Below are 11,089 nucleotides of genomic sequence, written 5' to 3' on the forward strand. Positions count from 1 at the left end.
GAACGTTTTCATATCCAAAAGTACTATTGATTGTATGTTCACGCTCACTACACCAATTTGATGACTCAAGATAATGACAATTGTAACTAGTACAATAATTGTATTTGGATGAGTAAATATAAGAATGTTATTTATTGATTGCAAATTGCATTAACACTCTCCTTATTGGGGAAGGTCGTTTATAGGGGAAAAAAATATGGTTGTTGTATGGGAGAGATTGAGGAGGAGATGTTAGGAAGCATAATCTTCCATATGAAGCCCTTTTTATATAATTATAAATTGCTCCCTGGTCAAATTATTGGTTGCTTCTTAGTAAAATATTTAAGCATCTATAAGATTTAAGATTATAAATTAACTAGGCCTATCGCGTGGGTATTTTTCATTAACTTACTAAAGCACTATAAATTTATGTAATATTTTGTAATTTTATCATTTAGTTTTTTTTATTAGAATTTATTTGCTTTTGATTTTTGTATTTGAGAATGAAATGGCCCCATTTTAATTTTTAAAAATATTTACAAATTAATTTAAAATTAGAAAATTAAAATAAATTCATTAAATTTATTATTTAGTATCAGGAATTGATTTTAATTAAGAGAAGGATTTAAAATCTTTTAAACCGAATTTAAACCTTTAGATGCGAAAAGAAACCATCTGAACTTTTCAATTTGAACCAAGCCCATACGGTTTGAACCAAATCGAGATATAATGCAATTAGATGAAGAGAGAGAAATCTAAAGAAAAATGAGTTTCTCCCTTTCCACGATAACTCCTTATCTCCTTTTTCCGTTGGAGCTTGGCGATTCCACTACTTGCAATCATTTCTGGCGGATTCTCTATCGACATTGAGCAAGTTCCGGCTATTATGTCATTGATCAAGGCATGTCTCTCGCGAAACAAATCCTCATTCACATGTCTGTCTAGTTTCTTTTTTTTTTCGCACGTTGATTTCTATTTTTGTGGTCAGTTCACAGCGCAATATATATATCGTTTCACTTTCCTTCATCTTCCCTTTTGATTGATGTTCCATTTTTGAATTTAATCGAAAAATTTTTCAAAATGCTAACTGTATTGCCTAACTCGAATTTCCACTGCTCGAAGATCCTGTAGATGTTGCAAAATCTCTCGCATAAAATCCATTACTTTATCTCCTTTCTTTATTGAACTCATACAATGCTTTAGGAACTCCCTATTAGCTTCAAGAGCTTGTAGCCTTTTATAAATATGAAATACTTTCTCTTCAAGAGCAAGTTTCTTGCTGTCTAATTCAAATTTTGGAATTGAAAGGTCTTCCATTTTAAGAAAATCAAATTTGATATTTTCTTCAAACATCAACCATTGTTTTACTATAAAACAAACACTTGTTGAATCAAAATATAAAGCAAAAGCAAGATAAATAATAAATCAATTATGAATAATTTCAGATTTGAAAGACAAATTTAAAGGGGAAAAAACTTACCCGGTTTTTGTCCACAGCTTTTTACTGTATTATTGCTTGTTTATAATACACGATTCTGCGCATCTTTGCCCAATAAGTTCCATCAATTGCCTTTCAAAATGATTGGGTCTCAATTCAGTAGGAAACAAATGGGAGTAAAAAACAGCATGAGGAAAAACGTAATTATAATTAACAGATTTAGGGTAATTTTGATGTTCAACAAGAAATGAACTGGCCATATGGTGAAGAAATAAAACAATTGCAATGTAAGAGAAAGGAGAAAGAAAAGTAAAGGGAAAATAGTACTTGAAATTGAAAAAAATATAGAACTCATAATCGATAAATTTTTAAGAAAATCAAACCTTCATATTCAAATTGAAGAATTTTCTGATTGCTAGAACTACAATCTATCATCGTAGATTTGTAACTGTTTAAATTCAAAACTGCTCATGATTTGTTTTAGATCGAATTTATAATACTGTTTATGGACCAAATTAATGAGAATAAGACTTTTTTATTGAAATAAGAGTATTTCTGACTATACACTAGAAAAAAAAATATAAAATCAGAATTTTTATTGTAATTGGTTTGATCTATAAGCATAGTCATCGATTTGATCTAGCCAAGTAATTTCCTAGATAGATAGATGCCTTTATTTTATAAAAAAAATTAATTTCTTTACATTTATTGAGCTAGCCCTGGAGCCGTTTCGCGAGCTACTGAGCGAAACTCGAATAAACGAGCTCGTTAGTCGGCTCAATGAGTTATTAAGCAAGCTGGAACGAGTTTTACCAACCTCGAGCTGTTCAAGAGCAGCTTGCAGCCCTACCCCTATGACCTTAGCCAAACACTTCCCTCTCTTCCGTTTCTCTCATCGACAACACCGTAAAAATTACTAAATCAAAAGTCAGTACGCTATGAGGATCACTAGTATGATCTGAAATCAGTATCGCAATGGCGGTGACGTTACAGATGTGATAGTTCTGTGATTTCAGGTTCATGATTTCTTAGTGTTAACTTCTTATATTTTTTTTTCCTTTTTGATTCTCTTGTTTCAAATCTCTCTTTTTCTGAGAGTCTACCTCTGTCAGCACACTTATGGGTTTCTTAGTTCTGATTTCCATTATCTAGTATTTTATGTTTTTTTTTTATTGGGTACTGTATAGCTGATCTTGGATTTTTTTAGTACCTATTAAGTTTGCTTATTGTGTGGAAGATCAGTGTTGGAAGATAAATCGGAAATGGTGGTAAAAGTTGATGCCATTAATTAAAGAAATAAAGTTGTAAAGAACTGAAAGATTCAATTTTTTTTTTTTTTTGGGTAATTAGCCCTACCATAAGTGCATTGTAGGATAGAGAGAAAAATAGAATTAGAAGACAGAAGGGGGTAGCTTGCTTGGTATAGCAGCAATGGCATGGATAAACATACGCAAATTACTACTGTTCTCAGCTATTTTTCGACTCATTTTGATAATTTATGGAGAATGGCAAGATTCCCATATGGAGGTTAGATACACAGATGTGGACTACCTTGTCTTCTCTGATGCTGCCTCATTAATGGCTTCTGGAGAATCCCCTTACAAGAGAAGTACTTACAGATATTCGCCTTTGCTTGCTTTTCTGCTTATACCCAATTCTCTTATTCATCGCTCATGGGGTAAATTCCTCTTTTCTGCTTCAGGTGAGTAAAAGTTTCTAATTTTCAATTTAATTGTTGAGTCACTTTTTCCTTTTTTATTTGGGTTTTAAAACTTTGTGAATTTTCCAATTATGGCATGATTTATGGTATTGTATCTAGTACAGTTCTATTCGCTTCTCTTCGTCCCACTTCCTTTCCATACATAAATAACTTCTTTGTTTGAAAATCCATGTGGAGATATCAGAAGGCAATGATGGTCTGGTGTTAATAGTTTTATAGTATATAGAAATTGGAATTCTACATATCAAAAGGTAATGAACCTGTACCTCCTTACATATTGTGCAAAAGCTTTCAGTTTTAGATGTCATACTGACTCTGGACATAATGCTTCATTCTTTAGATGTCATGCCTAATAGTTCCTAGCAACTGATTGTCAAGAATCGTAGTGAGGTGCTATTTCTTAGTTTATGTACCTTTACTTGTTCGCCTGGAATTTCTGAGTGCTTTGATATTGAATTTGAAGAAAAGCAGCTTGTGATCAATTAATTCCATGGTATTTAGGATTATAATCGTATTTGATGATGAAGCTGAGTCACAAGGCAATTACTGTTCTACATCCATTCTGATTTCTTCTTATATCACCAATCGATAATTCTAGCATAACTTGATGGAAACATGAAAAAAAAAAAAAAGAAATAAGTTTGGTGTGGCTTCATCCCTAGTTTTTCATCTATGTTAACTTCCTTTTTTTTTTTTTTTGTGATTTTAGCAATGCTTAATATGTTTAACATGCATACGTTGCAGATTTACTTGTGGGCTTGTTTATCCACAGTATTTTAAAGCGACGCAAGGTGCCTGAGGATCTATGCTTGTATTCTGTAATGGTATGGCTCCTCAATCCATTTACTTTCACCATTGGAACCCGTGGAAACTGTGAGCCCATTGTTTGTGCCATGATTTTGTGGATCATTATCTGTCTTATGGAGGGTATATTTCTACTTCTATGTTCCTGTATCTGAAATAGATAATGTTTTGGTTTCTTTTAAGGTGTCTGTTTTTAACCTGTTCAATTGGTTTCTACCTATGCGTTTATAAAATGGGTTGCAATATTGTCACAAGAATATGTTAATCTTGGAAACAGGCAACTTCTTGTTACAGGCTTGAACTGAAAGGAACTTGGTATTATATTTCAGGAAGTGTGGTGGCCTTAGGTTTGCACAAAGAGGGAGAACAAAAACTTTCCTAGATGTTAGTAATTGATTGTCTAGTTTACATGATTCCATTGCAGTCTTCATTTGATTATGCTATATACTTAATTTTTTTTTTGGTTCCAATAGGTAAAATAAAAACCGTGTACTCAGCTAGTATTTCTGAAGTCAAGGAAACGAAAAGCGTCAAAAACTTTTGTCTGTTAAATAATCAAGGATCTGGGTCTCCTTGAGGTTGGTTGTGGTGTGGGTCATCTTGGTGTATCGAATGTTTTTTGTTTGTGTGTGTATATATATCATTAGGAATTATAATGTGGTTGAGGATCTCTCTTCTGGGTGGGCGGGGTGTTGAGAGTGAACTGGTATGGGTAATGTCAAACTCATTTTTACCTTGCTTCTTTTTCTGTGTGAGCAATGCATTATTTGCTTAACCACTATTTCATCACATTGAATACTCTTGATGATTTTTTTTTTCTGTTGCACAGGTAATGTGCCACAAGCTGCTGTTTGGTATGGACTTGTTGTTCATTTCAGAATTTATCCAATAATCTATGCCCTTCCTATTGTTATGGTTCTTGATCCACACGTCTTCCAATCTAATCAGAAGCCTCTTCTAGAGAATTGGAAATCCAGTCAAGGGAAACCAAAGAGTAGTGAAGGATGTGGAGAATTTGGAATATGGACTGCATTGAAAAGGATATTTACAAGATGGAGAATTATGTTTGGGCTGATCTCAGGAATAATTTTTCTCTCTTGTACTGCTCTTTTCTTCTGTTTATATGGATGGGAGTTCTTAAATGAGGCATTGTTGTACCATCTGACTCGCACAGATCCAAGACACAATTTTTCCATCTATTTCTATCACATATATCTCCATTATGAACTTGAGTTTTCGTTGATGGAGAAGCTTATTTCATTTTTGCCTCAACTGATAGTGCAGCTGGTGCTCATTTTCTGCTTTGCACCAGATCTTCCATTTTGCCTTTTCCTGCAAACAGTGGCATTTGTAGCATTCAATAAGGTATGTCGTTATTGTTTATATGCATCCTTATTGAATTTCACTTTTCTATATTTCTTGTTCATAATTACCAAAAATGAGATGTTTGTTTATTTGTTTTTTGTGAACATCAATTGAGGAAGATGTTAAGTTTCTATTATCCACTTCTCGTAATAATTTTGTGGTCCCTGGAATCATGGTTTCCTTTTTCCAAGGGAAAATGAATTTTTATATAATCTATTTGATATTCATAACAGCTGTTTGCTCCTTTTTCAGGTAATCACAGCCCAATATTTTGTCTGGTTCTTTTGCTTGTTGCCACTGATATTGCCATGGAGCAATATGAAGTTGAAGTGGGAAGGCTTATGTTGCATGCTTTTATGGATGGGTGCTCAGAGCCACTGGTTATTCTGGGGTTATATGCTTGAATTTAAGGGGAAAAATGTTTTCCTACTGCTTTGGCTGGCAAGCATCGTGTTTCTTGCAGCTAACACATTTGTAGTTATCATGTTTATCCGGCGCCATAGATACAGTCCAGTATTCAGGCAGTTAGAGCGTCCGAGTTCCAAGAAATCTGAATGATGTAACAACAATGTGGCTGAAATTTGAGGATCCTTACAGTAATGTGGCTGAAATTGGTTCTTGGATTATTCTTTTGCTCCATATCACACCCATTTTCTTAACTTCAAAACATTCGGTTTATGCATCTTTTGATTATAATAGCAGAGCTACTGTTTTGTTTGATATCCATTTGCAGTTGATTTTCTTGATTGGGTATCTGTTTTCTTGAATTTCACCCCAGATTTCAAAATTGTCAATGTACTTATAGATATTTCTGAAGGTGCTCTTTTAAGATCTCAAATTTGTTAGAAAAAAGAAAGGAACAATAGGTGGTGGAAGCTTCGTTTATGGTATGCTGCTTGTGTATATCTTTTTGGCTTAGTAGATGATTTGTTGCCTCCAAAGGGATATTTGCTTGCTGTGCATTGCATGATTGCCAGAAGATGAAGTTGTATTTTTGTGAGATGTTGACATTGCATAAATTTTCTCGTGAATAATCTAACTGTCCCAGAAATAATTCCAACAAGCCACTGTTTATGTTACCGCTAGATGTCTTTATCAAGACAAAGCACCTGTCCTTGCACCACATGCTAGTGGAGACCCACTTTTGGAAGTTTGCACCTAACACCTTCTATTCCTTGCCAAACCAGGAACTAGAAATGTCATAAAATGCCATTGTGAATGAGAGACCATACTCTGCTTTGGATGCCTGTTTGGTCTAAAAAAGGGTCTTAACTGTAGTTGCCAAACAAAAATTGAGGCGCTTTTTTTTGAGTCTAGGGTTTCAGTTTTGAGTTTTTACTGCACCTTATCAACTACATAACTGAAAATTTAACAATATTTGGGATTTTTTTTTGGATCGTTAACAAAAAATAAGATTCTAAAGCTCTGCTCAAATAGAAAAAATAAATAAAGGAGCACCTGGGCATGCCACAACACAAAACAGCAGAGAACCAAAAAATAATCATACGGTCGACAACAATTCACTAGATTAAAACTATCATCTAAAATTTGGTGAATGGTAGTACAAAAAACAGCATATGTAACAAACAAATCACAACAGATACATAAATGAATGCTTGATTGGTTATTGATCGAGAATCATTGGAAATTTCTGAAGAATCAACAGCAAGAGGCATTCCATCACTGCTAAGAGTGCACGACCGTGGATTAGATCCATCTACATTCATCATCATAGCTCGTAGAACTGCAGAAACTGTATGAATATAAGCTGTTCGATTCTTTGCGAGGAGCCATGTTAGACCCATCAGTTGGCAATCTTTGTTGTGCATTTTAGTGGTCCTGTCTTCTGATTTGCTTGAGTTTAAAGCCTTCTTGTTGTTAAGCTGCATAAAATTATTATTGTTTAACAAGCCAAAGTAATAGATAGTTAACGATCATACTAACACACAAGTTTGGTGCATAAAATATTTAACTGCTAACTATTTGTTGCAACATCTAATCAAAATTTGTTGTCAACCAAAGTCTTAAGCCTTCAATAGTCAGCAACATTCAACAATGCAAAATGAATCAAGCCCCAACTAGGGGACTTTGCCTCAGTGAAATGCATAAGCTAGCTCAAGGATACCCCTCATTCTTAAAGTTAATTTCAAGTAAAATCAGTAAAAATCAGTATAAAATGAACTAGTTGAAGTTGACCATACAAATCTTTGTCTCCAACTATAATCATTTTAAGGCCACATCTATAGAAAAGTAATGTTCTAAATATTGCTTTTTTAATACTTACCCCAATATGAAGTTATTCTATGACTATAAGGAATACACATTCTAAATTTGTTTAAAGAGAGTTTAGGAAAAAATGTGATTATCAAAAAGGTGATTATCAAAAAGGTAAATGGTTCAATAAAAACTTGAGGAATTGTTAATTAGATTTGATAAGAATATGCAGCATAAATAGCATACTGTCATACTAAGTTTATATGTGTATGTATTGGGGAAAAAAAGGACAGATTCTGTGGGAAGAACAGATATTGAAATTGAAGGCCAATGAAGATTTTCTATGCTTCCCAGAGAGTAACAGAACAATGAGAAGGAAAATAATTCATTGAAGACGGCCAGAAAAAGAAAAAGAAACAAGCAACAAACAAACATATCAATTCTTGCAAAACCACTTTACAGCCATGGAATCAATGCTACTATTTTAGATCACAAATAGATTTTAGGACCACAGTATTCTACTTATTAGCAACAGTGAAAAGTACAGTAAAAACAGCCTAATAAATGAAGTTTAACAATAGCCATTTTGTCAAATTGCCCTCTGAAAGACTACTCATCTATCTATATCCTCATTTTGTTTTTGCCAATTTGACTAACCAGATATTGCTTCTGTAATATCCAAAATTTGAACCCACTAATGCAGGTGAATACACAAGAAAAATTAAACAAAAAGGAAAACAAACATAACATTTTATATTACCAACCAAGAAGAAAGAAAATTAAAATTCTTCATCCCATAGTGTTAATACCCTTTGGACAAAAATCAAAACAATGGGAAAGAAAAATTTATCCACTTAGACTGTTTAAGCACTTAAGAAAAGAAAACAAAAAGGAAAGGAAAGAAAAATTTACCAAATAAAGACTGTTTAAGCACTTAGAGCATCCACCAAGACCAGGAAATTGATTTACATTGGTGCTGCTGCTCAAGCAATCTCTCTCTAATCTCTTGACTCTCTTATCCCCAACAAGCTGTCCCTTTTGGTTCATGGAAAATGCTTCAGGACAACTCAGTGGGTGCAATCTAATCCCACAATAACAATAAACCACATCACAAGTCTCATTTGGTTTAACCAATTCTATCCCTTTTTCTTCCAAAGCTTTACCCAAATCATCAACGCAAGTTTCTGAGTCATCAGGCAGCAATGGCAGGTCATACGATGGGGTATGACCTGACATTGCTGGTGCTACTCTTACAGCACCACCAAGAGCAGTGGCAGAGTAGGCAGCGTAAGCCCATGCTGCCAGAACCGGGCAGCATCGGCTTTTGTGTAGCTGGCCGGTGCTGCCACTACCACAAGCAGTCTTTATACCATGGAAAAGTTCATCCGGAAGGTCTAGCGGGCAACCAGCAACATTAGACTGTTCAGGGAATGCCGGAATTGTTGTTGGCGGTGAAGTATTTGGGTGGAATGGCTGGATTGTTTCCGGGTCCGGGTTGGATAGACCCGAGATGAGAAAGTGAAAGAAAGTGAAGAGTAAAGGGAAAAGAAAATTCCTAGGGAACATTTGGGGTGTGAGTGTGTCAATGGGTCAGCACTTTAGAATGTATTGATGAAGTGAGAGTGAAGGAGTGAATAAAAAGAAGGCATTGGGTTTAGAGAAAGGAAAGGAAAGAAAAGCAATGGTGGGGTGGAGGAGGAGGAGTGGGTTTGGGTATTTTTTGGCTGTTAGCTAGTTTGGTTACAACTTATATCTGAATTTTAATTTATTTTTTACAAGCCATAATCAAATGTAATTCAAAATAATTAATTCTATTTTTAAGTTTTTAGTGTAAATATTATATTATGCATCATTTGATTTATTTATATTCACATAAAGAATTATTGCTATTCAACTATCAACGATTGATTAGTTATTGGTGAGTTTCGGATATCGAATAATTCACACCGTCGAAATAACATTCCTTTAATAAATTAAATTTAAAAATACATTTGATTATATTACATTATATCACTTTTTATATTTAAAATGTAATATAATTTAATTAAATATATTTCATTATAAATATTACAGTATAAATGTATTTAATTTTATTATAAAAATATGTACTCCCTTCGTTACATTTTGTTTAGTTGTTATTCATTTTTTAGATTTTCCAAAATGTTTGTAAGATTTTTAAATTTAGATATGTAAATAAGTATTTTTTTTCCCTTAATAATCTTTATAATCATTTATTAAATGATTGACTTTTATTAATATCATAATGAGTTAAGGGTAAAAAAAAAGGTAAAATAATTTTTATTGACTAAATCCTTAATATGCGTGTTTTGTCAAACCATATAAATAAAATAGGACGGAGGGAGTAATTACATTGCATTACTAAAGGGAGTCCTAGATGTAAATAATGTTTAACTTTGAGTAACTTTTTATAAAAAGTTAAAAGTTAAGCGCTATTATAAATTAATATTTTATAAAACATTATCTTAAATTTTAAAAATTAATTCAAATGTTATATTATCGAGCAATATAAAAATGTTTTGACTGATCAATATGCTAAGAACTACTTAAAAAATTGTTGTGGATCGCAACGTAGAGTATTTTGTTAAAGCTGGTGAGGATTAGCAATACCATGATGATCAAATCATTTTTTTTTTTTTTTGTAAAGTTTGATGTACAAGGTCCGTCTTTTGGTCTTTTTAACGTGTGTTATGAATACAATTTTTTAGAACTTAGTTACTTTTTGTTATTTCTTAGATATTGTGATTTTGGGGTTGAATTGTTAATCATGTACTCTTATATTGTGCATTGCTCGAGGTCTATTGTGCTTGCAAAGTGAAAATGGAGACCAGATCTATAGTTGATACTTGATAATATTATTTTAAGTTCATTTTATTTTTAATAAAAAAAAGGTGACCGTTCTATTTGAAAAAATAAAAGAAGGTATTTCATTTTATAAAAAAAAAAAAAAAGAAAGGAATAACTCTTGCCGGATGAGGTGAGATGACAAAAATCATTTCCCCTTTAATTAGATGTCTCGAGCTCGAACCCTAAATATAGAGTCTCTTTAAGCGCTCGAGAACTCGAAAGAGAGCAAACCTTAAAATCAAAAAAAAAAAAAAAAAAAAAAAAAAGGAATAAACAAGGAATGCTGCCAGACCTGTTTTTATTATTAGGGTTGAAATTTTTTTTTGAAAGAAAAAAAAAATAAAATAAGGATTGAAATATAATTAATACTACTAATGAATTGAATCAGTAAAATAGAGTGTGTTTACCGCCGAATTCTATTATAAAAAGGTAATGCACATATGACGCGAACTTAAAAGAGAAAAAGAAAAATATAGTTAAATCACTTAGAAATTTTGAAAAAAAAATTGTTTTATAAATTTTTTAAATTTATACGTAATGTGTATTTATAATTTTTTTCTTTTGTTATCATAAATTTGTCCATATTAAAAAAATTTTCATTTTTAAAAAAGGAAAATCATTTTTCTTTATAGATTTAATTTTTTGTTTGATTAGTACTCCAAGCATAAAAAAATTTAAAAATCTTTTGAGAACAAAGAGAGTCT

At 32.6% G+C, this 11,089-nt stretch overlaps 2 protein-coding genes across 2 annotated transcripts; one reads left to right on the top strand and one right to left on the bottom strand.

Annotated features, from left to right (window-relative positions):
• The first annotated feature begins 2,233 nt into the window (after positions 1-2,233).
• On the top strand, positions 2,234-6,026 carry PNT1 (mannosyltransferase family protein). Its single transcript, XM_089724913.1, has 4 exons — positions 2,234-3,119; positions 3,882-4,064; positions 4,771-5,306; positions 5,559-6,026. Exons 1-4 carry the CDS (start codon positions 2,849-2,851, stop codon positions 5,862-5,864), a joined length of 1,296 nt encoding a protein of 431 aa, XP_089581039.1. The 5' UTR covers positions 2,234-2,848; the 3' UTR covers positions 5,865-6,026.
• Positions 6,027-6,804: 778 nt separating this feature from the next.
• On the bottom strand, positions 6,805-9,238 carry LOC149494140 (GPI-anchored protein). The gene is made up of 2 exons (XM_089724914.1): positions 8,433-9,238; positions 6,805-7,189 (listed from the first exon to the last, which is right to left on the bottom strand). Exons 1-2 carry the CDS (start codon positions 9,084-9,086, stop codon positions 6,848-6,850), a joined length of 996 nt encoding a protein of 331 aa, XP_089581040.1. The 5' UTR covers positions 9,087-9,238; the 3' UTR covers positions 6,805-6,847.
• Positions 9,239-11,089: the final 1,851 nt, after the last annotated feature.

The sequence above is a fragment of the Jatropha curcas genome, chromosome 8 (assembly GCF_041381405.1).
Source record: "Jatropha curcas cultivar XTBG-Jc1 chromosome 8, XTBG_Jcur_1.0, whole genome shotgun sequence".
Classification (NCBI taxonomy): Eukaryota; Viridiplantae; Streptophyta; class Magnoliopsida; order Malpighiales; family Euphorbiaceae; genus Jatropha; species Jatropha curcas.